Source organism: Perissodus microlepis, chromosome 20 (genome assembly GCF_051167445.1).
Source record: "Perissodus microlepis isolate ML-2025 ecotype Zambia chromosome 20, ASM5116744v1, whole genome shotgun sequence".
Taxonomy (NCBI): Eukaryota; Metazoa; Chordata; class Actinopteri; order Cichliformes; family Cichlidae; genus Perissodus; species Perissodus microlepis.
Genome location: NC_140480.1, coordinates 10074329 through 10101406, shown reverse-complemented (window position 1 = coordinate 10101406; position 27078 = coordinate 10074329). Strand labels below are relative to the sequence as shown.

General features: G+C 41.7%; 1 protein-coding gene across 2 annotated transcripts; it reads right to left on the bottom strand.

The window, feature by feature from the left end:
* On the bottom strand, positions 1-25451 carry spen (spen family transcriptional repressor). 2 transcript variants are annotated; one of them, XM_084916222.1, is made up of 15 exons: positions 24972-25451; positions 21999-22319; positions 15128-15742; positions 12638-12795; positions 12270-12470; positions 12038-12189; positions 11816-11941; positions 11564-11677; positions 11346-11459; positions 11159-11259; positions 3272-11072; positions 2794-3132; positions 2512-2706; positions 2151-2309; positions 1-2028 (listed from the first exon to the last, which is right to left on the bottom strand). In XM_084916222.1, the coding sequence occupies exons 1-15, from the start codon at positions 25052-25054 to the stop codon at positions 1897-1899; spliced, it is 10611 nt and encodes a 3536-aa protein (XP_084772348.1). In that variant the 5' UTR covers positions 25055-25451; the 3' UTR covers positions 1-1896. The 2 variants fall into 2 exon arrangements, with proteins under 2 accessions (XP_084772348.1, XP_084772349.1); XM_084916223.1 differs by lacking the exon at positions 24972-25451 and adding an exon at positions 23118-23418.
* Positions 25452-27078: the final 1627 nt, after the last annotated feature.

Here is a 27078-nt window from a genome sequence, read left to right as displayed (position 1 = left end):
AACAGAGTTACGGACCATTTAATGATCTTCAGAAGTAAGTTAAACAACCATTTATTTTACAGTTTAAAATGTCCTCATGGAGGAACAGCAAAATACACTCAAAATGAAGGTTGATCAAAAGACAGTTTTCATATTAATCGCTGTTTGAAGTTTTTTTTCTTTTCATTTGTTTATCAAAAATTATAAGTGCCTTCAACATAACCATGAGAGTACTCAGCTTGCAGTCATAGAAATATTTACAACACAAAACTGACAAGCATGGTTTTTACTTTCAGCATCGGTTCACCTCCTCTCCCGTCTCTTTCAGACTGCGTTGTTTTGTTGCACAAAACAAAAAGAAAGACCCTGAAGAAAGACAATTATAAGGGGGGGGGGGGAGAGAAAAATACACGAGAGCACAGATTAAGGAGATCAGTATTTACAGCTTGGCTCAAGGACACAATTAAGGGGAGGGGTGGAGACAGATGATTAACACATCCATTAGCGGCTTGATGTCAAGTTTAAGTCACATTCTTTGCCTTTATGATCCTACTTTAGCTTTTTAGAATTTGAAAAATAAAAGCATGCATATCTGCCATGAAGTCGTGGATAAATGACCTCAAGATGCAGTGCCTAATAAGTAAGAGAGTTGTTTTTCAGACAGCAGGGGGCAGTACAGGACCACATGGGGGGAGAATAAAAACAGGAATAGGAGCAGAATTGCAAACCCTACAGTACAATGGTCCTTTTGAAATGAACACAGAGTTCCATCATGTAAAAGCACTGTAATAATAGAGAAAGGTTTATGAACAATACAAAAAAAGGAATCAAATCTGCCCTCCGGATGACAAAATACAAAGTCACATATGAAAATATGTTCTGATCAAATGTTTTAGATACATTGCGCGTGTTGAGTATTAGCAAAAAAATGTTTTGGCACAAAATCAAGTTTTTTTTGTTGTTGTTTTTTTGGGGGCAAATATCAATCGGTAATCTTGTACAGATCCTCCCCCGCTGTTCCCCATCCCTGCCCCGGTCCAAAGAAAGATCTGATGATCTGTCTTGTAAAATATTCACTTGGTCTCTCCACATTGCTTCAGTCTTTAAATATTTATAATATTTACAGTTTCACAATTGTCAACAATACCTTTAGGCTTAAAGAAGAAGCAAACAAAAATAAACTAATTAAATATTCTTTATATAGTCCCCTGTTGAGGCATTGAGTGTAAACTGTACAACTCTAATCGTCCCCTTACGAGTTCCTGGGGCAGGGAACACTTTGGGATGGAGAGTTGAGTCCAGAAATTAAGTAGAAATTTGCTGATGGTGAATAAGCAAAAGCATGTATGACTGATCTTGACTGATCGTTTTTCCAGGCAATGATTTTCTTTTATCTTGCACAAGCATGACTGATGTGATCACAAGAATTAGTCCATAACATGTATCATTTTATACTCAAATCTGTACAAAGTTCACAATTTCTCTTCAACATAGTGCAATGACTTCTGACAGTCTTAAAAAAAATCACAATCACTTTTATGAAGATAAAAAATATCCCATACGAAGGTATCCATCCACAGCTTAATGAATGCTATGAATAAGAAAAAAGGCTATGCACAACACCTCCAAAAATGGCAAGAATGAAATCAGCAAATCCTCATCCAAAAATAAAATCCCCCTCAACCCTTCATATCCTTTTCGGAAAAGTATAGTTTTTGGAATTCAACATCACTGGGTGACTTAAGGACTTGGTGAAGTGAAGGAGAAAAGGTGAGTTCATGCTAAATTAGGTTGTTTTGTTTTTTTCGTAAAAAGAAGTCCAACTCATAAAAATATGAGGCAATTCCAGCTTCCAACAAACTGGATGAGTCCAAAAGGGCTGGTGTTGGCTTAGTTCAGGAAAAAAAATGGAGGTAATTAAACAGAGGCGATGACAATCATGAGGTGAGGGGAAATGCTGGATATGCTGTTGAGAAGGTCCGGGGCCAGACGTGACAAGTGGCTCTCGGAGAATTCACAAGGTGGAAAAATCTGAACCACATAAGCTGGCTGTAAACCCAAAGAAGAAAAAATAACATGATGAGAGAAGGAGCAACTTCTTCAACATCTTAGCTGTCTTACAACACAGTAAAATGTGCAAATATAAAAACATAAAATGCTTAAAGTCAAACCTGAGTAGAGCCAGGGTTGGGCACATTGATGATGCCAGCTGCCTGTTTAGCTTGCAGGTATGTGATGAAGCCACTTTTCAAGGCTTGGGTTTGACCAAGGACATCTTCTTGGTCTCGACCACAGGGTAGAGCCAGTAGCAAACAGTAGTCATTTTCCACCTGCCACACATATCATGTTTTAATCTTAAAATGTATATATATGTAGAAAAACAAAGATAATGGCACTATCTTACGTTATTGCTTTATTAATTCATAGATCCATCGTTTTAGTCAGTTCTTCAAAGTCAGGGTCCTGATTAAATCTATATTCAGCCAAATTTTAGAACCTGCTGTTCAAAGGTAGCAGAAATCAAATACTTACAGTCATTCTGCGTGCCACACTGTCCAGCTGAGAAGCCTCGAGCCTCATCCTCTGAACAATACGGAGAAGAGGACCTCCCTCTGGGGGTGGAAGGGAGCGCTGGGCCAGCATGGTGTTGCCGGAAACAAAATGTAACTGGACAGCAGCCTGGTCATTTTTCAATGCCAACAGGCCTTGCCATACGATAGGATACTTCTGCATGAAGAAAAGAAAAAACGTCTTTATTTTCCCTGAAAATAAATTCTACACGTCACCAAAGAGCTGGTCTGTCATTCTTCTTACCGTCAATAGCTGCACCATGTCAACGGAACGATGTCCTGAATGTTCCAGTTTGGCATCCGGCCGTGGCTGTACTGAAGTCGAAGAGGGTACTGCTGAAGTAGACAGGAAGGCTGGAGGGCCTTTCTGAAGAGATAGATCTGACTTGTGTGTAAGACCCATAGGGGACATCATGGTAGACTGGTATGAGGGTGAGACTGTATCCCCCTGTATTCGGGAAATGTGTGAGAGGTCCGAAGAGGTAGCATGGCGAAGGTGGGAGGTCTCAGACTTGGAATCACTTCCACACCCATGGGACTGAGACATTTTACCACGGTTACCCAGTTCAGGATCTGGAGGTACCTGATAATCCGAACCCATCAAGAGACATCATATTTTTTATTTATATTTTATGTATATGTTTAAATGTGCTTGTTAAGTTGAAAATGTATAGTAGTATTATTATTTGCACAAATGTAATCATTAAAGCATCTTAACTCACCTGTGAAGATGTAACACCTTGGTTAGCCAGGTTGTGTGGTGAAAACTGGGATGAGAAGCCTCGAATGTCCCTGTAAACTGGAAAGGAGCCTGCACCACCTGGATGCATTAGGTGAACCCCATGAGGGTGAGGCGACACCATGACAGGACTAGATGCATGGACTCCTCGGATTCTGCTTTCACTGGAGTTTGGATGGATAAGCTTTCCTTCGAGTGGTTTGAGAGGTTCCTTTGCAGAAAGGTCAATGCTCTTCCCGGAAATAGGACTCTTTGAAGGTCCAGAGATATTGCCTGAAGATGCTGTTCCAGTCTCCGAGTCTCTGCGTGACTGTCTTGCCTCTACAGCAGCCTGTTCACCCCGTTGCTGGTGCATGAGGATGCGCTGGTGCATGTCTCTGTACTGCTCCATGCGTATGTTTGGGTGAAGTCCTCTGTGATCACTGTGAATCATCATTACATCTGACTGCAGCTGGGGAACTGAAGGTCTACTGAGTGCTTGATTAAAGTGTCTAGGCTCTTCTTCACTTGCACTGTTGCCGCCACCACTTGATACTGAACCTTGGGGACTTGAATGACAGTGCAGAACCATATCTCGAATGACATTTTGCTGTTGTGGGTTTGAGCGCTGTTGAGACCCCGGAAGCGGCGCAGACAGCGAATCACCTCGCCTTCCATAATTTATCCCAGGCATCGGTGGGGTGTTCATCCTGGCATCATGAGCCATTGACTGAGTGACACTGTGAGGTTGAATTATGACAGAGGACTGTTCTGAGTGGGAGTGATGCATCGCAGAATGATAGCTAGACATTGGTGGCATGCCATGAGTCAGAACAACAGATGTGCCGATAGGAGAACTGCTTGGAGGACAGGCTTTGACAAAAGGTGAAGGAGAGTGAACAGCTGTTCGTGGAGACTGTGGTTCTTGCTTAAGGTGCAGAGCTGAGCGATCATTTACAATGCCAGGGCTGGGACTCATGCGGGTTCCAGAAAGTGATGGGTGGTGTGTGACTGGGCTGAGATTAGACTGCTGCGCAGCTTTGCCAGGGTCCATCTTTTTCGACAGAGGCTCTGACCCTAGTCCTCTCTTGCCATGCTGTTGTTGTATCACAGGTGGGTTGTACATTAAGACTTGAGAAGAACTAACTGGTTGCTGGAACATCTTTACTACACTGCCTTGGGGGGCTGTGTGATATGGAGACTCGGATTTGTCAGATCCAAGACTCTCCTGCTTGGTACTAGAAATAACAGGTTGAGAGTTATACGACTGGCCGGCTAAAAGGACTCCTGTGTGACCATAACCAGAAGGAGTTGAGGTTGCTTTGGGAGTAGGTGACTGGGATGATGAGATGACTGGGTCTTGTTTTAATTGAGATTTGGAAACAGATTGCTGAAACTCTATATCACCAGCACTGGCTTGAGGAATCTGACTAATTTTGGCTCTCATCCTGTGAGGTCCTTCGGTTTTCTGACCTGAATAACTGAGTACGACAACACCCTCAGATGTATTGACCCTTAGGCCAGGACTGGAACCAGTAATGTATGGAGTGCTTTCGACAACAGAGCGTCCTCTTGTCCCATCTTCTACTATATCCATAGCAAGGCATCGGCTGTTCTCATTGGAGTTTGATCTGAATTTTTGCTTGGGAATGGTTAGGCCAATGCTTCGGTTGCTTAGTGAAATACGTGGAGTTTCTTCTGTATCGTAAGGCATTGGAATTCGACTTATTACTGAGGTAGCAGGAGAAATAATTGTATGCTGGTTTTTCTCTCCACAGTTCTGCTGTGACTCTGTCAGTGGAGATGGTTTATGATGCATGGGCTGGGGAGGTAATGGTGGCCTCTCTTCAGAATGTAACTGTCTTGAACCCACTGCATCAGAGGGATTTTCATTCTCTGACATCCGTGAAGGCTCTGACAGTGCTGGTGTGACTATAGTGGTAGGTATAGAATTGCTATTTGACGCAGACACATATTTAGGTTCCATCAGAATTTTTCTTAACGTGCTTGAACTGGGGTCAATGTCAGAGGCCTTGGTGTCTGGAGGCATTGGAGGATTTGCTGCAGGGGTTCCAAGTGCAGCTGATGCTTGCATTGAAGGAGTTACCACTTTTACATGACTTGAAGGGGCAACATAGATTCTGCTTTCTTCAGATCTCTGAGGCCAGTCAGGTGAAAGTGGCACTTTGGCAGGCCGCAACAGAGGTACACTTAACTGGGATACAGGTTGTGTGCAAGCAGGAGCAGGGGTAAATGTAGGAGTACATGGCTCTGCTGCTTGGGGGTGCTTTTTAACACTGGAGATACTGTTTGTGCCAGAATGAAAAGCAGATTCTTTAGGCACAGGCTGTTCAACCTCGGGCTGTTCTGCCTCTTTGGGTGTGTCGACCGTTATGGCACTTGTTAAGTCTCTCCTACAAGTAGCAACAGCAGTGACTACAGAGGCTGCTGAAGTGGCCGCAGCTGTAACAGTGACTGCTTTTGAATTATTGGTTTCTGGGTCTTCTGGGATTGATTCAGGTAACTTGACTGGAGTGGACTCTGACTGAGAAACCTCTTCAGCAGCATCCCCTTTTCTGTTACCTGCCCCTTTACGACTTCTTGTCTTTTTCGGGGTTTTGGCTCTAACTTTTCCGGTTTTCCTGGGTGTTTCAAGTAAAATGGGATCTTCAGCTGCCTTAGATTCTGCCCCTGGCCGATTTGAGCTTGGTGTCACAGGACCATCATCTAAATCCCCGGCAAGAATATTGTTGATCACCATGTGAGTTTCAGGTTCCATAATCTCATTGGAGGAGGAGGATATCAAGGATTCAGGGGTGGGAATAAGAGCAGTGTAAGTGGGAGGAGATGTGAAGCTATCTGCATCTACACATGTTTCTTCTGCTGTAATTGAATCAATAGCAGCTGCAAGTTCAGTTTCACTAGCAGGATTAGCTCGCTTCTCCTCCTCAACTTCACTCTCTGGTTCCACTGCAACAGGAGGCAATATCGTAGTTTGCTCTGAAGGTGGCTCTTTATATGGTCGAGAAGGCTGCTCCACTGTAAGTTTAGCAATATTTTCGACTGCCTGCTCTAATTCCATCTGTCGTGCTAATAATGCAGCAGCTGGATCAGCTGGAAGTTCTGATTCGGAGTCTTCCTTATCCTGTGCAGCAAGCTCTTTTGAATCTTTTGGAATTTGGTCTATTGTTTTTATTCCTTCATTATCTTGTAGTGCTGTCTTAGTTTTTGTAATAGCTGGAGCTTCAAAGGTCTCAAGCTCATCATCCTCTGAACGGAGTAAACCTTTTACATCATCAACACTAACACGGATCTCGAGATTTTTTAAACTGTGTGATTTGTCTTCAGCTATCTGTTTGGTGTTACGTTTTAACCTTGGCGTTTTAACTTTTGCACTCTTTTCAGGCTGCTGTCTCCTCTCTAAGGGGCCAATGTCTAACTTTTCATCATCAACATCACCAGATTTCTTTCCACCATCTTTTAATTCCTTTTCTTTTTTGTGCACTGTTGAGTTTGGATTTTCCACCCTTTCTGATAACTTGCCAAGCGGTTCAGTTTTAGGCTTAAGCTCTGGCTCGTTTTGACTTGCCATATCATCTTGTTCAGCTAACTCTGTCGTGCTCCCAGACAGTTTGTCTGCTCTACTTCCTTTCTTGTTAGTTGGAGTAGATGGAGTCTGAGGTGTTTGCTGCTGCTTCTGGGTGCGGGGTGAACGCCAGCCCTCAGAGGCTTTCACAACCTCTACTGTACATGACGCCTCTGTGTCTTCTTCCATCTGTTTCTTCTGATCAACCTTTAGTGGTGAAACATCTTCTCCTCGTTTGATGCCTCTTTTAGGTGGGCGTCCACGTCTAGTATTGGTAGAAATTTGAACATCTTGCTGTATTGGTTCTTTATCAGCACCACGTTTGCGCATGCAGCGTGGTGACTCAACTACCTCTTTGCCAGCTTGGTCGTCTTCATGTAGTGTGGCGTAGACTGACCTTACGTTTCGCCGACGTGTTCTCCCATGGATCAAATTTGACTCGATGTTTTGTTCAGAGTCTGATGCATGTATCGGTGACTTGGATGTTGTTTTAGAGTCAACTGATGTCTTTGGTGCTTCTGCACGAGGAGATGAAGCCCTTTTGAGTTTCTCTCGGTCAATCCGTTCACTCTTACGTGTTGCAGGTTTTTCAGTGGCAGCAATTTGGGAAGGTTGTGTAGTTCGTAATACTGACAGCGGTTTTGCCCTTTTACTCTTGGGTTGTCTGCGATTTGGTAACGGTTTTATTTCAGCCTCTAGTTCTGGCATGCACACCTCACCATCAGTTTCGGTTTTCTGAGATTCCTCAAAGTCTTTTGATTCTTGATTTTCAGTTTCAGGTTCTGACTTCATAGTTTCAGGTTTTTCTTCCATCTTTGGGCAATCAGAGTAAGTGATTTCTGCAGTCTCTCTTTCAAAACCACCCAGGGAACCACCAGGAGTTGGAGGTTTATCTTCCACAATGGGAGTATGTTCCACTGTTTTACTATCACCACATTCCACCTTCAGTTCTTTTAACTCTGGTTTTGTTTCAGTTTCATTTTCTGGTTCTGAAAGAGTAAGCGAAGGGGATCTGTTTAGCTTAACAGCAACAGGTTTGAAGTCTTCCACGGCGACAGAGTGAGGTTGCGAAACCTCAAGGACTGCCTCTACTTTTTCTTCTTTGACAACTGGCACAGGTTGATCTGAGGCTGGAGTTAAAACTTCTTTCTTTTCTTGTGGTGAAATTTCTTTAGGGGAAGGAACAAATGGTAAGGCAGTAGAGATTAATGAGGGGCTGGCTGATTTGTCATCTGCCTTTTGTACTGGCTCCAGTTCCTTATCAGGTATGATATTATCACAGTTCTGAACTTCATTTCTTTTTATGTCTGGCACTAATGAATCCTTCTCAGTATCAGGTGGAAGGTGGTCTTTGTCTTTTTGTTGCTGAAGCTCCAAAAAACGACTATGGAAAAGCACTATCGGCTCTTGTGGGATGTCACTTCCTGCAGATTCAGGCTCCGCTTCAGCAGCAACTGGCTTGTTCAAAGGCCTTCCACTTCCAATTTCTAAATCTTGATCTTTACGTTCAAGATGCTGCAAACGCCGGGAATCCTGTTCAAAGATTGAGCTGTGAAGGAAACGAGAGGCAAACAATTCCTGACGCTCTTGGTCCTGTGGCTTAAGTTCCTCCTTTTTATCATGCAGCTTTTCATCAGAGTTAGTACGAATCTTTTTCTTTTTCATATACCAAGAAGGTATTGGTCGAGGTGTTAGTTCCACCTTGTCCTTATCTGAACATCTGTGGGAGGCTGGAAAGCGTGAAGGGAGAAAGGACCAATTGTCTTCCCTAGAAGAATACAATGTTTTGGCTCTTTCCAGGAGTGCTTTTGTATCAGGAGTTATAGTTTTATCCAAAGCAAAGGAGTAAAACTTATTCTTTTCCAAGGAGCCTGAAAGCTTCAGGTCTGTCATCCTCTTATCACGATCCCTGAGGATGTAGGACAAGGAACTATTCGACTTGGACTTGTTTTCTCCATCATCATCTGAATCAGACTGCACTTCTCCAGGTTCCAAATCCTGACCAAGGCGCTTCCGAATGCTTTCATGCTTTGAAATATCACTTTGGAATGCCATTTCCATTCTGAATGAATCAGGCTTTATCCCTCTTTCCCAGTGCTGCATTAACTCTTCATCACATCCGAGCAAGGACGTGTTAAGCTTTGGGAGCTCAGTGTCAGAAGACTGAAAATGTCTAGGCATCAGGTCCAAACTGTTTTTCAATGACTCGGTGTGTGAAAATTTCTCACCTGCTGTTGGAGAGGATTTTCTTTCTTTATTTGTACCTGTCAAAGAGACATGGGCTGTTTCATCTTCCTCGTTTTCAGAAGACTGAGCAGCTCCTATTGATGATGACATGGTGTAAATGTCTTCATTGAACTTTTGGGAACTTGAAAAGTTGCGCTCTCTTTTTAATTTGAGTATTTCAAAGTCAATATTCTCCAATTTCTTTCGTTTACAGTAAAATAAATCATCACTGGCCACATCCGGTACTGATTTTTCAAAGTCTTGAACGAAATAATCCTTTTCAAAGTCACGAGTCTCACTATGTAGTTGGTTGTCAAACTTGACTCCCTTATCAGGCTCCCCTAGCTTGGATCTGAGCCGTTGACTGTGTTCAGTTTGTTTTGTGCAAATATTAGTCTGGTCAATGTGCACAAATTGTTCATCTCCATCAGAGTCTCTGGATTTTGCTCTGCCTTGTGCGTTTTCAGGCATAACTTGTTTCTGTTCTTTTAATTCGTCCAAATCAACGGCGTTATCATCTGATATTTTTGTAAAACTTGAGGTATTTTCCCTTTTTGAGCTCTCTGGATCCATTTTAAGGTAGGGAGAGTCTAACTGATCTGTAGAATCTTCAGCCAGTTGCACTAGTTGTGAGTGCCGCTCCAGAGGAAGGCCTTCGGGGTTGATATCACTGTCTTGTCCTTCTTTTGGACTATTAACTGAAATCATCCGCACACATTTTTCTTTGTGGTGATCCTTTTTATGAATCCCTCTCATCAAAAGATTCTTATCCAAATCTGTCTCCTTAGCACTGTTCCACAGCTTATAAAGTCCAGATCTACCAAGGTCCTCTTCACTAGTTCTCTTTTGTCGATCAGCTTTACCAGAGTCTTCAAAACGCCTTTTCCTTGCAGCTAGACGGTCAATATCCACTGAAATGCCACTGTCAAATCCCATTTCAGATTTCCCATGTTTTTTGGCTTTGATTTTACCATCTTTGTCAGTGACCTCCACTAAACTGTGCATATTTTTGTCTCTGGGAACCTTCCCATGCTTACCAATATCAATTTTTGATGGCTCTGTCCGGAATGGAGGACTCCTCTGGTCAGCTGGAGGTGATGCCAGTCTCGGACTGTCACTCCCACCCCTCTGTATTTGTTTTTCTTGGACAACATGACCAATCAATTTTCCTTCTTTTTCTTTAACTCGTGTTAACTGCACCACACAAGGCAGAAGGTCTAACCTCCCTTTACTTGAGCTTTCTTTTTGGATTTTGCTGGCCTTACTACGCAGAACAGACTCAGGACTAACATCTCTTTCAAGTTCAGGTTCTGGTTCGCATGTCTGGATAATAGGTGACGCCATTTTAAGCTTCTTAACCCTCTGTTTTTCACTTTTGTCTTTGTCTCCTCGTTCTTTTCGTCCAGTCCTCTTTTCCTTTTCAACCACATTCCCACTGTCAATTTCAAAAACTCTGTCCTTCTCGAGTTTTTCACTTTTATTATACCTTTCAGAGCGTGCCTTTTCAAGTTTTTCAAATCTCGGTGGAGATATTGAACTGCAGCTACCACTTCTTTCAGATGATCGACGACAAATACGGCGGTCTGAATCGCTTGGTATTCTCTCAGAGAGTGATGGAGATGCAGTTGGGCTAGCAGGTCGGCGAGTGGTAATGTGAGACGGGCTCTGGCTACGCTCAATGGTCCTCCTTCCATGATCGCGTCCACGATCTGTTTCAAAGCGCTCCCTTTCTCTTTCACGTTCCCGCTGCAGATAGCTGTATTTACGTATGTCCTGCTCATAAGGGTCAGCTCTGTATTCCCGATATTCCCGAGGGTCTTCAAAGTATTGTGGATCATAGTAATCTCCCTGATATGGGTCCCACTCAGTGTAGAAGTCCCGACTTCTGGTAGGATATTTTCGACGTGGATCTTCCGTGTACGTTCCAGGTGTTCTAACATTTTCATAATATTGTCTTTCTGCTTGAAACTCATATTGGGTTCGTCGATCATCCCTGCCAAGAAATAACCACAAATCTTGTTCAGTTTTAATATTAGACAGTCATGGAGTCAAATTATTTTGTAAGCCAATTTCACAAACCTTCTTTCAGAGAGAATATCATAAAAGTCTCGAATATCCTGACCAGATGCCTGCATTGAACGATAGAAGGCCATCTGACTTTCCTGATTTGCAAAGTCCACCTGAAGAAGGAAGTAAAGCTGGTTAGAGTGTGTCAAGCACAATAACACAGAATGAAATTTCAGAGAAAAATCTATATTTTACTTGCCTTGATTTTATTCCCCCCTATTTTCCATCCCTTTGTGTCTTTAACAGCTGTTTGCGCATATTCAATGTTGTTATACAGAATAAGGGCCATTCCTTTCATCCTGTCAAGTACAACCTACAATAATGGCAGAAAATAAGGTAAAAAGTCTAGAAAGCAAACAAAAGATTAAAAAAGAAAAAGAAAAGTGCAATAATGAGCAGAAAATTAAACAGGCTTACCTTGACAACATGTCCGTATCGGCAAAAATGACGAGTAAGAAACTGTTCAGTTGTATTCGATGCTAATCCATCCAACCAAACGCATGTCGTTGGCATACTCTTCCCAAAGCCCAGCTGCAAAAAGAGAACAAAATTTCAGTCAGCAATTCATTTACCTTTTCAACTTACACAAATATCTTTGGTTGAGAAAGACAAGAATGTTGTAATGGTGTAAAGGTTAGGATTTACAATTAAAATCAAACAAATTCTTACCTTTAGTCGGTTGTTTCCAAGATACTCGCCATCCATCTTTTTTATTGCCTTACAGACACTGGCAATGTCACAATATTGTAGAAAGGCATACTGTGGGGCTCCATTCACCTTCTTAATGTCAATATCCTTTGGAAAGTTAAATGTTCTGTCAGTAAGCATGATTATCTCACAGCACACAGCACTGCATGCTTTGATTCTCAAACTATAAGAAAATTAACCTACCACTATATCTCCAAAACGCTGGAAGATGTTAAGCAGGTCATGGTAAGTGGTGGTCTTCTCTAAGTTTCCAATAAATAATGTCCGCGTGGCCTTTGGATGAAACTCATCAATCCTCTCATCCAAGGGCCGGAACTCATTCTCGCTTTCCGTCTCTAAAAATTGCTTAGTGTGAGCTTACTGACATGCCAATATTCACGTTTTCTTTACAATGCAGTTGGCAAAGAAAACTTACCGGGGCCATTCCAGGCTGTGACATCAATTTGCATGCCAAAAAAAAGCTTCCCCTTTGATGCTGCAAGGGCTTTCTCTTGGTCCTCTTGCTGACGAAAAAACACAAGCCCGTAGCGCTCTTCTGAAGCGCCGTGGATTTGCACAGATGTGACCTTTCCATGTTTTTTAAATTCATGGAACAAACCATCCTTCAGGCTTGTGTCTGTAAATAAAGCAAATGAACGCACCATTTAGCAAAAAAATACAAAGGTAGTTATTTTTTAAAAATAAAATTTGCCTGAATTTCATGCATCACTATTTATTTTTTGTTTTTTTACATTAAAAAAGGCACTTTATGCTCACATACTGCTAGAGCACCACTAAACTAACCTGTTGAGCGCACAGGGAGATTTTGGACCTTGATGCCAAAGCTTTTGCGTGGTTCATCCTTGTCAAGGGAGGATAAGGGAAGTGCTGAAGGTGCAGGCACAGCTGTTGACTGCACTGAACGTGCTGGAGAGTCATCGCTTGAGCTACTGCTAGAATCACTGTAGCAAAAGAGCAACATGAATTTAGACGTTAAAGCCTCATAGTCATCTCTCGCATTAGAGATGCACAATAAAAATTATGTGCCTGGTGATTGACTATCAAAGAGTAACACTTGAGAATATAGTTACATTTTTACTTCACACAAAATATACATCTGCAATATAATAGATCTAGTATATATATATATATATATACACACACACACACACACACATACATACATACATACATACATACATACATACATACATACATATATATATATATATATATATATATATATATATATATATATATATATATATATATGTATATATGTGTGTGTGTGTGTGTGTGTGTGTATGCCATAAAATGCCAGAAATTACTACTAGTGCACAAACAACAACAACAGTTAATATATGACTTTTGTTAACACTGCTTTAAATAAAAGACCTAAAATCCAAAGACATGGTTCTGTCTAAACTGAAGGGAACTGCAAAATTACCAAGGTTAAACATTGCCTTTTCAAAACTATGCATAATTTATCTCCACATTTCAGATTAAATATTGTATATACAGATTTTCATTCTGGAAAAAAGAGCATATAATGCATTGTGTCCTTCCACTGTTTAAAAAAATGCAATGGCTCCCAAATGATGAGAAAAAACACGCCCCTCTCCTCCCAGTTTCACATTTAGATGCTGCATCGAGTTATGAGCACAAAAACATTTGTACACGAGTCGCAAAATTCATGGCTGCCTCATCCACCTTTTATTTCAAATGATTCCCATGTCTGTCTCAGCTTTCTAGGCCCTCTGCTGTTTGTTTCCTTCTCACTTTCTCCTCCTGTGCTCAGACACTCCCGGAAGAGCTGCTGACGGAGCCTGGCCTGTGGGAGTGGGCAGGCAGCCAGCATTGGCCAGAAATTTCCAGTTCCAACTGGATCTCACGGAGGGGGGGGAGCCATTACCCATACACAGAGGTAGGCAGTGAGAAAAATATAGCAGCCGTCTCCTGAAATTTCCCCATAGCACTTCCTCATCAAACCACATGTGTCGCTACATGTCGTTAAAAGCTGTGGACTCTGCTGTGTCCAAAGGTGATGCCGTTAACCCCTCTCCAGTATGTTTATTTATGCGGTGGAGTAAGTCCTCTTGGGCAGACATGCTTAAAACGACAGGATTCTTCTCCATTTGATTTACTTGTAAATTTATAGAAACTTGGATGAAAATACGGTTGCCACAAATAAAGCCACATACGGCAGTGCACAAAAATGAAACTGACATCACAATCACATAAATGCACACATAGCATACCAGGAAACATCGAAAGTCCACATATCCTGTGCCATTATGGTATGAGTCTAAGCTTTTGTATGCAAATAATTCGACCTATGGTTAGGTTGTGTGAGAGGGTGTGTGAGATCAAACTACCTAAACCTTACTTTATTTTTAAACTTGTGTTTTGGTTTTTTTATTTTGGACAAAATGAGTACTATATTTTGCCAAATGTATCTTTAAAAAAATACTTATGATAAGTTTAGCATGTAAAGTATAAAGGACATGAATAACACATGGAACCATACTGAAACCAGACTCTATTGAAGGCAAGCTAGCTGTCTCAACTTAATCCAGTTTATGTAAAGCAGTTTAGGTCAAATCTTAACTACGTAACAATTGTGTCACTAAAGGTATCAAAGGTCATTTTCCAAGCTTCTTTGGCTCCTATCAGCAAATAAAACACGGGCAAAGTTTTAAAAACCAACGAGGGAGGGGGACAATCAAGTGTGGAGTAATATTCCCCGTCATGCCGTGTCTGTGAAACGTATTTTTTTTTTCTATCGTGCAGACACTTCTCTGCAATTGTCACCTTCCACCCATTGTATCTCCTGCTGGGCGGAGCCTCTAGATATGTCACAGTCTCTAAAACAGAAACAACGAGCCTAACTTTACAGGTTTGGCCACAACACTATGTCTGTCTGTCCACACATACACATGCTAGTGAAGAAAGCGACATAAAGGCAAAGTAAACACAGCTTCCACATAAATAGGTGTCACCTGTTCTATAAAGAGCCTATGCTAACGAATGACAGAAGTTAAATGCACACATCTTGCACAAGTCTGAGTTTGTTTGGTGTGGGTGTGAAAAATATTGCGCAATCCATAGTTACAGATGATAAAAACATAAGCTGAGGAAACCGCTTTTTTATTGAACACAGATAATGACGGAAATATCAGTTCATTTCCAAGTGCAGAGGCCAGTTTGGATCCAGAAGGCCACAGAATGGGATGCACAAAGGTAAACAACAGCACATAAGTAGAAATCTTGACAGAAAGATTAAGCTTCACTCACCTGCCACTCGTACTGCTGCTGGTACTGCTGACTGAGTCTGAACTGGAGGAACGGCTGCGAGAGCCTGACCCACTGTGGGAGCGTGGAGGACGAGTGGCCTGACTCACCAGTCTCTGAGGAGAGGGATTTCGTGAATGCGTCGAATGTGGAGACCGGCTACGACTGTGGCGGTAGGAACGTTCCGCACGCCGACCCCTGTCCTCCCGATACAGGTCCCTGTGAACCACACTGGCCAAAGTAAAGGGTTCCCGGGCTCGAGACTCGTAGCGAGGCTCGGGTGTCTCAAATCGACAAGGGCTCCTGCTGTGGGAGCGATAGAAGCCAACCCCACTGGAAGTAGACCCTCCGCTTCCTCCCGTTGTGGCCACTGAAGATCCACTTGTTCCGGTGTTCCCAGAAACGGCACTAACTATAGTTCCACCGACTCCTGACGGCACAGTTGTACCACTTCCGCTGGAGGTACCAGACCCGCTCCCAGCTGTGCTTAGAGTTCTCTCCCTCGCGTCACGGTAATAGTCTGTTTCATAATGCCGCTGACGGTCAAAACTGCTACCAGTACGCTCGTGAAGTCCATAGGCACTGTGATCGTACCCCCGATCCCGACTTTCAGCGGTCCTAACAAACATGAAGAAACAACAAGTTATATTACAGTTACACTTTGGGCATAAAAAGATAGCTGCTAGCATCAGACAGTGGACAAACAAAAATTAACAGGTGTGTCTGGTGCGTTTGTCAATAATTAGACACATGGAAAGATTGGGCAAAGTGTTTTGAGAAGGGCCAAGCTAGTTTTTCCCCCCATCTTAAAGAAAGCACTATACCAAGGGGATTAAAGTAACAGCTTGAGGAAACTGAGCATCAAGTCTGACATGTTTTCATGGCCAAACCATTTATGGCTTTCAGATGGACTGTATCAGATTCATCTGCGACCAAAGCTACACTAGAAATCCTCTTTCTAGAACAAGAATGCTGCTATCGGACTGTTTTTCGTGCATTTCTGTCAACGCCAAGGTGTTAATATAAGCTTTATGTTCATTCTTTTTTTAGATATATCAGTAAATCAACATAGCACACCAACATTTTCAGCAAAAGGCATGCATCTGGTTTATAACAGAACAGAAATCTATATTATATATCAGAGCTACCGTAATAACAGGAATGGCAGATTATGTCATTATAGGCTGTAAAGTCCTACTGGTCTGCACACTATAACAGAAGCCACTTCTAAAGGCGTTTTATTAGTCAAGCCTGGATAAAGGTTTTCGAGGTGACTTTTGACGAGCCTTTTGTTTATATCGTTACACAATTTGACACCACTTGTTCCTCTGAAAACTGAATCTCCTCAGTAGCATCTTTTGTGAAGACGCACATTAGAAACGGCCCTGAAAGGACATTCTGTTCAGACCCGAACACTCGCTTTCTGAATAAAGCAATCAGAAATTAATTTGGTAATATGACTGCTCTGTCATTACAGCAGTCGTATTACCAAACTCGCCATAATGAGCGGGACAGGGCGGCAATTACCACCGTTTGAATTCAGATCAAATTATAATCAGCAAATTAGCCATGATGTTCCGACACAGGGCAGAATATGGTTTAATATGACAACAGTTACAAAACTTCATTATAGTGCTTCTGTAGATAAAAAACACGGCGTTTATTCTTCTATCAAGTTAGAATCAGAGGATGGAAAAATAGTTAGATTATATAGTCAGACTTTAGAGAGGAAAAAACTGCGAAGTCTTATTTAATTTACTGCAAAAACATATTTATATCTGTGTAACAAAGGTATAACTAATCAAATACATGTCTAGTCAAAGCTTCATTAAGTTAGTGTAATAGTAACTAAATAATACTAGTGACTGTATTTGCTGTATGTGTGCACAGTCTGTTAATAAGGCTGAAAAAAAGAGAGAGGGGAAAAAAACAACAAACATCCATATCATAAAACTGAAACATCTTGAGGTTGATTTTGTGCATTGACAAAGGTCCCATAGTTCTGGTGCTTTCCAGAACCTGCACTACCTTCTTCTCTCCTCCCCTAACATTTCCTGCCAATCTCCACACTGCACAACTCACTGTCTGAAAGAAAGAAAGCCTCATGTGCAAACTATACAAATGTTAACAAGACTTGAAAAAAAAACAAAAAAAAACATTATCTCATTTTATTCCACAGACTGACTTTTTAAATTTCCTAAATGCAAATCTTTTGAAAGGTTTGGCACAGCAGAATTTTTTTATGCTTTTGTCTATTTGTCTAAAAATGTGTTTATGTAAACATTTCCTTGCTTTTTTATTTGCCCGTAGTTGAACTGCATGGTCAAAAAAAAGCTTCATATTAAAAGGTAATTAAGCAGTGTCAGGGTTATGAAACGGTCATGAATGAGTTTTGCTTTGCAACTGGTTCCTTATGTGTCATCACACGTTTAATGGTTTTACATTTACAGTTTTTCAGTGTTTGTGCTCTACAGCTTTAAAGTGGTGATTCCACTGCAAGTCTTCTATCACTTGATTTGGATCATTTAATTAGTGGAAATTCTTGCACAAATAAAAAATGTCAGTTTAATGAAATCTGGTGATTCAAACCAAACAGCTGACCTAACGATCTGGATTTCTTTATCCACAACTGTAGTGAAATCGGCTGCCTGCATCTCAATCAGATGCTGCCTGCATCTCACTGAGACGGCAAATGGATTAGACCTGGCGTTACAGAAGGCATCTGCAATTCCTCTTAAAACATATGACACAAGCATCTTTCCTCCTCACTGTCATTTGGTAAATGATGCTGAAGATTAGATTAGGTTTTTCTTTTTGGTTTTTGTTCCCAAATCTGGCCATTGCACCTGTGTTCAAAATATTTATGCTCATACTTTATTGCTATATTTAAGGTGACCCCCAAACATCCACTTAAACCTAACCCTTTGTATTAAATTCATAACCCATTTTAACATCTTCTGTGCACCATAAAGTGGCAAACCTGGAAATATTCATCAGTGTTAAACCTTTGACATAACCAGGTAGTAACCAGGAAGTCACCCATGAAGTCTTTTCACTAAGGGTCGTAAGACTCAAGAAAAGACTGTATGCAGCGTTCACACTGCTGAAAAATCTTGAGGGTAATTTAAGTTTAGGAGACTGACACCACGTCTGTATTTCGTTGCATATACATAAGAGTAGAGCAGGTTAGGAGAAAATACTCTTTCAGCTTATTTGATTTAATCATCTGTGTGCTGGATTCATGAATAACATCTATGCTATAACGATGTCGGCTGTGAAAATGACGGATTACCTTGACCCCTAGGTGCTCTCGAAAATGCTAATTTGCTGGCGCAAGGCTCACTGCTCAACAGATATCAATTTTTCTTTCAATTTCTCTTCAATTTCACTCTACACAAATCGGGTTTTACATTATTCATCGAGCTTAAAAATAATTCTGTTAGACTTTCTTGACAGAATTTCCATCAGTGTTTGATTATTATCTACTGCAGAGCATGCTAAGCACCTGTTTTGGGACACGTGAATAGCATAATTATGAGGAGACATGCCAGCAGCATGACAAAACGCTGCCTTGTATGGAGGCTCCGTCATATGGGAGCAACGCATGCATATCCATTTAAAATCAGTATAAGAGGTTAATTGTTAAATATCCATTTTGCAGTACAAACAACAAATTGAATCTAATTTTTGAGAATCTCTTTGTCTTGCAAGCTAGAACACAAACTACAGAGCTAGGGTTTAGCGATATCTAAATGTTTAATTTAATTAAAAAGAAAATTTTGAAAACAACAAAATAGGAATATTTCTTCTGGTAATCCAATAACTGGAGGTCACTTCACCACTCAGTGAGTTGCACGATTACATAGAAACATTACATACATCTCTTTTGTTAAATTGTAAAGCTTCTATAGTATAAGTGGCAAAGAAAAGCCAGAAAATCTAACAAACATTACAAAAGGAATATCCTACATAAAAATAATATTAAATGTGCAGCGTGTGTTTCAGGAAGGATTGTAGGTCATTTTTGTAAAACAGTTACTTAAAATATTTTTGCCACTGTACTGTTTCTAGAGTTTAAAATGATATTTAGGATTTCGATTCTTGTTTTAAAGCTGACAAAAATTCAGATATTCATTTAAAATGATCCAGAGCTGACAAATGACTACAATTTTCTTTCCCTTGTCACTCTACCAACATTTTAATAAGAACCAAAATTAAATCAGCAGAATTGTAATATGTAAATATGTTGTTTTGGGGTTTTTTAAGTAAAATTGATTTTATGTTAACTAATGTTTACTAGCAACTGGTCAGAAATGAAAACTAAAAAGATTTCTGACAAACAAGGTAATATAAGCATCATGGTTCATGGACTGAACATGCTTACGTGCACATTCAGGGCCCAGGCAAATAATTAAATCAAATGAATCAAAGCAAAATTAATTAAGCAATAAATATATAAACAAACTAAAATCTTAAAGTGTGACTGTAACAAAACTTGAATTAGTGAAAAACACGAAAATTTATTTGATCTACATCACTTTTTATTTCTTTTCCTTCTATTTTACTGCATTTAGCCATTAGGAGAATCCCACCCCCACACTTCACTGCATATTTCTTTAATCACAGGTATGTGACAAATACTTGAATTTTGAGAATTTTAAAAGATTCTGCAGTTTTTCTTATGTTAAAATATTAATATTTTATATTAAAAAACATCTTTACAATGATCATTCGTTATAAATATCAGCTGCGTTGTGAATTCTAAAGAGGAGAGAGGGCTGGGGGAAGGAGTTGAAGGTGGGGTCAGGTCAGGTGAGAGGCAGAGCAAAGAAAGCAATACAGGTAAGGTTCAAACTCACAGGCAGTAATAATGCACCAGCTATTTTGGTTAGTGTGGAAAATGGAGAGAGACAGGGGTTCAAACTAGGGGGTTAGAGAGGACAGCTAAAATGCACAGGGCAGGACATACCAACCTTTTGAGAGAGTGGTAACTTGACCTATTATTCCAAATACAATTTTGGGAGATAGAACTTTGTGAGCAAAAACTGGGCAAAAATGTTGAGTGGAGAAGGGAAAAAAATGAAGAAAACTAGTTCACAACAGAATACGTAATCCTCGTCTTCAGCACACGGGACCTCATGAGCACAAATGAGTGGTAGTGTCTGTTTAGTTAAAACAATGAGGACAACTTTGGCCTTGTAGAGATCCATGTTAGGATGCTTTGTGTGCTGGAAAATGTCCGAGTCTAAATATCCATCCAAACAGGAGTGAAAAAAACAAAACCTGTGTTGTATTTCAGTCCAGTGCAATAAATACATGATATCCAGGAATCCACCTTTAGTTGACCAGTGATTCCCCAACAGCAATGGTTAATGTGAAAAATTAAGTCTTGCGTCTTTTGCATTAAGTCCTGCACATTCCACTTTGACCAACACCGTTCACAGCAACAAAGTAGTCAAATTCCTTTTGTAGAGGGAAGGAAATATGGCCACAAAAAGTTAGGAATGAGGAAGATGTCACATGAGTAATCCAAGTTCTTGTTCATAGTAGCACCATACTCATCCCAACGGTGAACAACATGCATAACAGTTCAAAACACTGTTGGATGTTTATGTCTGCCTTTTCGCTTTCAAGCAGAAGAGAGTGCATGCTGTCCCAGCCTGGACAGAGTCAATATCAAACACTGTTCATAGGTGCAACGCGCTGCTGACACGGTGTAATTGTATCCAAAGTTTAATTATAGTTCCACATTTAGGAAAGAAGGAGGTAATCCAGAAATTTGACGTAGGTTATCTCCAATAGCATGGATGGTAGCGATTTTCCAGTCACAATTTCCAGCAGTCCTCTTTGCATTGTATGATCCAAATGTTCGCTTTGCTCATCGAGTCTGCAAGTCTCAGTTGTTGGAAAGTTTAAAAAGAAAAAAAAAATCATCTCCACAAAAATAAGGCGGGAATAAAAGTCTTTTGCTCACTTGTTTCTGTTGATTCTACTGAGTCGGATCACCAGTAGAGGTCTCCCAGCACTCAATTTGTAATGCCCTGATTTTAGACATAATCCCAAACAAAATGAAAAAAAAAAAAAAGAACCAAGAAAGCAACCCATACCTTTAGAATGACCGCGTATCCTTTAAGTACTGGGCCAGAGTTAATCCAACAGTGGGGAATAAATATCCTCTGTAGATCCTCCACATGACTCCAGCCCGCGACAGAAGTGCACACCTCAGTGAGGTGGGCATTATAACTTAAAGCCAAATTAGACTAATCCAAACAATGGTGTTCTATACATGTAATGTGTGCTCTTGGATGTTTGGTTACATGATGAAAAAGGGGTGATATTAATCCTCCGACAAGGGCACGTAACTCCAGATTAGGGGAATCCCGGGGATGGCTGCTGGACCACTCTCTCTTTTTCTCTCTTTCCCCCACTCTGTATTCTCTATCTTTCTCTCTCTCTCTCTCTTTCCAGAAATCGCCAATAATCCTGGGAAATTTTACGATATCCAATCTTTGCCCCGTATTTTCCTCAAATGATATTTCCACCTCACAGAGATGCTTAAAGGTCACAAAGATAATCCCCAACAGCCATTTAAACTACTGACTATCATTCAACTATCAGATACACTTGCAAACGTGCCCTCGTTTTAACAAAAATATCTTAAGTGTCTACCTGTAAGTAGGAATCCAGGAGCGCTGGCTGCGCTCTGAGGAACTTAGAAGGGATTCCTATTAGATTTCATTGTCGAACACAAGCTCATTTTCTCCTCTTTAACCCCCAAACAGGTAAATGAACAGATGGTGAAAGATGGTTGGAGGTAAGGTGTTTACCAGAAACTACGGTTCCCCCTGCCTTCAGAGAAACTTTGTCCACTTACCCGTCTAGTCTGCGTTCATAGCGTCCATCTCTGCTGTGAAGCGACGTGGGGGGCCCATACACGGCCCCCCCTGCCGCCCTTGTGAATCCTGATACATCCCGGCCGCGAGAGCTTAAGGACAGACTATCGTCCAGCCCCCTCGCCGCACTAGGAATTGTTCCTGGTTCATTGTAATCAGTGCGCAGGTCTCTGTCCCCCATCTTGTTGACAGCATTGTGAGCCTTCTGAGCACTTTTAATGTCCACAAAATCCACAAAGGCCGCGACTCCACCTTCTGATCCCCGCTTGGGCAGGACCTTGACACTCTCCACTCGTCCATATCTAAAGTCAGAATAGATTAAAAGCATGGTTACCACCAGGTTTGCAGCTGCAAATGTGTTGCATAACTTTTTAGGAATGTTAAAAAACACACAGGGTTCTGCACAGTCCTGAAATTGACTGTGCGTACATGTGCACAAATGTCTGTGGCAACGAGGGAGATGAGGCAATTTTGCTACTCTTACTTTCCCTACTGTGGTACTTTCTAACACGGCAACAGTAACCCAGCAACTGGACTTGAAACCCTGCCACATTGCGTGTTAATAAATGCATAGATTTTCTAAAATTAGCACGTTTTCCGAGCAAAAGGTGCTGCCATGAAGACACAGCTACTGAAAAACACAAAGATGAGGTTTGAGCAGTTTATACAGCCATGGGGTTTCTTTAAGAAATTCCTCATTAATTTACTGATTTTTATATATATATACAAGATACACATGCAGAATACATTTATATTATATATTATAGCCTATATTTATTTTTAAGGTGTAATGGGAGTTATAATTGCTGAATACACCCTTTTCAGTCTTGAAAATGACAAAACACCTGATCAACTGAGGATTCAATTTTGGGATGAGAAGGCTGTTACAGAATATTTCTCCCACTGGAGAGTTAAGAAGCTGTTATCATCTTCTATAGCCCCCACCACCACCACCACCACCAAAAAATGGGTCTTTTAGCAGTGTGATTTTCTGCTGTCCAAGACAGACAGTAGGGTGATCACAAAATTTATTGGCATGCCAGTTCCCAACACCGAACAGCCCCCGACGCCATTTTAGAAAAGCTGTTCACACTGCTTACTCATTCTGTCGTCCCCCATCTTCAATGACTTCTATCACACATTGGGCTGTCATGCACCTGCATACCCTCGCTACCTCTGGGTTAACGCTGGAGCTGAGGTAGCGAGATGAAAAAAAAGAAAAAAAGGGCTCGCCAGCACCGTTCCCCCTACTGCACAAAAAAGAAAGAGATGCTGCCAGTCGCCATCCCCCCCAAACATAACGTTACGTTGTACTTCAAACAAGGGGTTATGTAAATAAAACGGTGTATATAGGTAGCTCATTTTTACTGCTGCTCTCGGAGGCTGCACGTATTAGATACGAGCCATATTTGTAGCCGAGTCTCTGCATCAACCCACTGCAAATAATAAGACCGCGAGAGGGCAAAGCACCAAATGCATATCATCTGTTTTTATATTTCATCCAGCTGTAGGTTTGAATGAGGGTGGGGGAGGTGGGGGGTGCTGTGGGACGAGTATGGCTTTCGGTTACACTGTGGTTAAGGATTAATGTTGCCATTTAGCAGCTTTCGTCCGATATGGCGACGCCCACACAGTGATAATAATTAAAAATCCAAAACAACAACAATAAAAAAAAAGGTCTCATATGGGCAAACTGGTGTTTTTGGGGCAGTCTGGTTTCCAGCATATGAACGGAGACGCGGGCTGCTATTTCCTTGACAGCCGAGAGAGGAGAGAGGCGAGAGCGCGCAGACAACCGTGAAAGCCACACGCAGGAAAAAAAATAGAAAGAAAACGTATTTAAATCATTATTCAGCCCGAGGAAGATAACAAAGAGCTAAAGGCACACAGACAGTCTCCGGCGGCTCGCTCTTAACCAAAAGTAGCAATGGAGCTCAGTGCGATTATGGCAGGCTGCATTACAAATATACATGTGTGTGCGTGTGTATACATGGATATGCTGTCTGATCTCCCCTGAAATCAGATCACGCTGCAGGCTGTGCGAGTCAGCGCCGTTTCAACAACCATTTTCTGTAAACACTACAGCGTTACAGCACTGCACATCTGCTCCGCGGCACAGCCGAGCCCGGTCAATCACAGCCAGTTTGCCGCGGCGATGTTGCAGCGTGGACGGCGGCGTGACGGCGTCACCTTTCGGCTTCTACAGACCTGTGTTAAGATGTAGGAACGGAGCAAACGGCACGCTCTCATAGATGGGTGCACAGCGTGCTAATAAACCGCGATGTGTGTGTCTGTGTGCGTGTGTGCAGGTCTGACTGGAAGCAGTGACCTGACAAACTCACAGAGTCGAGTCAGACAGCAGAAGCAAACACAGAGACTTTATGGTGTCTGCCGGAGATGCGGGCACGTATAAAAGCACGGGGCTCTCCGGGTAGACTGAACTTTGTTTACACTGACTGTGCACCACAAAAACAATAAACAAGAAAAAGCCCCTTCTTTACGGTCACCCGGTGGAAAGGTAGGCTGCTTAAAAGTCAGCCTGCTGGCAATGCGCACCAGGAAGACGTAAGAGGGGTGAGTAAAGTTATCACCTAGCTCGACAAGTTAATAAGCGTGTCAAAATGGCAAAACCATATGTCCGCTGGCTGCTTGGCTTGGGGTGGCTGAGGCGTGCTAGCAGATTTTGCTTTTTCGTCTCAGCTCAAACGCAGGAGCACCGTGTGTTGTTGTTGCTGCTCGGATTGTGTGTATGGAGAGAGAGAGGGGGGGGGGGGGGACTGACAGCACAGTTGCCAAATGGGACTTTGCTACAGGGAAACCTCCTGCTTCATCCCGACTTCTCTAAAATGTGACACAACAGAGAGAGAGATGCTGGACGTGCACCGCTCTTAACATTACAAAACGCGCACAAACACACACATACACACACGCCGCTCATTTGTGTTTCTACTCACCGCTTGAAGTGCTCAATAATTTTCTCCTCTCGTACATTTTCGGGTAAATTTCCCACCCATAAATGTCTGGTTTCCCGGACCATACTGTGTGCTCCTGCTCCCCGATCATACAGATGAGTTTGCTATGTCCGTTTCTCCCCGTGCAAAATACAAAAGCTCTGCAAAATAAACGGCGGACAAGAAAAAAGATGCTTGGCGCAAATCATTGACTGCTCGTTGTGGCCCAATGTAAACCATTAGGCTGTATCCCCGCACGCTGTTTGATACTCTTCAGTGTTAAAGCGCGATCTTGCACCTCATGAACGCGCTCCGGTCTGTTCCCGTGACTAGGCGCGTCCCTGACACCATGCGACCTTTGGGTGTCGAAAGAAAGCATGTAGCTTCCTAAAAAGATGCAGCAACTTCGCTTGTAATGAGAGGCACACCGCGCAGGCGTGGCTTTGTGTGTGAACTTCTTTTTTTCCCTCCCCGATGAGACGGTCTTTCACCCCTGCGCATGCGTGAGAAAACCCCTGGTTGAATGGTGGTGCTTTGACATCTGCAGCTTCACAAGAGGATCCCATCAGTGGCAGTTAAGTGTGGCAAGGTGAATCATCCTGCGCACAGCACAGTGAGCCCAAGTTTGGTATTTTTATGTTTCAACGTTGTAATAGTTCAGTTGTTATCAAAGCACAGGCAAAAAAATGTCACCCCATAATTGTAAAGTGAGCCATCAGCTCACATGTTAAAAAGTTGCCAAAGCCTTCAGTGTTGCTCCCTGTCACCTAGCTGGTTGGCACTCATTTACCATATCCAACTGCTGGGACTTCAGATCACTGCTCTGTTTGTCTGCACAACAAATCAGCAGAAACAGCAGTAGCTGCAGTCCAGTCATTCATAAGAATCAGGATACTAGATGCACTCTCATTCTAAGCACAGGTTGTGTTGAAGTTTTTGATACTTGAAGCGGAAACTTGCACACAGGAAACAGGAAACTGAAGGACAGCTGTGGGCTACTCTGCATGCTAATAATCTAACAAGAATGTGCTGCAAGTTAAACTGTGACCAACTTATTAACTCCCTGAAGTTATAATAAGTTTAAGAGATTTTTTTTTCTCCTTAACTTGAATTAGTGTGAATAATATGCTATGTCTTCCCAACACTGGTGGGATGTTTTAGAGTAGACTGCTATCTGGAACAGAACAAAACACCACATGAGGGCCTTTTTGTCTCGTTCAGTTGGGTTCAATACACTTTCTGTTTATCCCTTTAGTTTTGCACTTAAGTGTGTGAAAACTGAAACAAAAATGTTTCCACATAAGCTGATATAAGGCACTGTTGCAGGGAAATAGGGGAAACCACATAATTCATAACTTATGTATCACAGAAAATAGTTTGCTTGTCAGTGTGTCAAGTGAAATTACAGGAAGTTTAGGTGGATTTTCATGAGTTTCATATTTTGACAGATATGAAACTTATGTGGGAAACTGTTCTTTTGTATGGAAAAGATCAACGTACTGCTAGATCAGTATAAAAAAAGAAAAAAAGAACAGCTGAGGCAGTGACACAATAAATAAAATCCCCAAAATTCAGAATCCCCAAGCCGGATCGTCCAGAAAAGCAATCCAGCAAACTCGAGACAACACGGCTAAGATTACAGTAAGAAACTTTACCACACTGAGGTAGTTTGAATGTGTTTGAAACCTTTAAACTTTGAATTGACACATATGCCTTCTGCATGTTGCACCTGCAATCTGTCAGAGCAACAAAAAAAAGATGCTTTGACACATTTAACTGCTTCTACTACTGGGTTACAAAAGGCACAGGGAGCTGTTAAGTCAAGTACTTTGACCTGGTCTGAGCTCTACTTTAAGCTAATAAGTAACACAAAACAATCAGGCCCCTGTCCAAAAGTCCAAGAGTACAGTGGCGATAAGCCCTCTTGTAAGGGAAAATACAAACTGTATGTGTGTGTGTGTGTGTGTGTGTGTATTTTTCTTTGACCGACTATCCCCATTATAAAACATACACACTTTCTCTGAATGACCACCATGACTGATAAATAACAGACCAAATAATGATGTCCACATAATCAAGAGGGGCGTCAACATTTAAGTAAAATGGTAGA

Bases quoted from the DNA above. Each gene is read 5' to 3' on its own strand.
- spen (XM_084916222.1), bottom strand. From the start codon at position 25,054: ATGGTCCGGGAAACCAGACATTTATGGGTGGGAAATTTACCCGAAAAT. The intron at 12,471-12,637 runs GTTAGTTTAGTG...CTTTATTTACAG, and splicing joins TCTCCCTGTGCGCTCAACAG to ACACAAGCCTGAAGGATGGT. The intron at 2,310-2,511 runs GTAAGTATTTGA...TATGTGTGGCAG, and splicing joins GTGTGGCACGCAGAATGACT to GTGGAAAATGACTACTGTTT.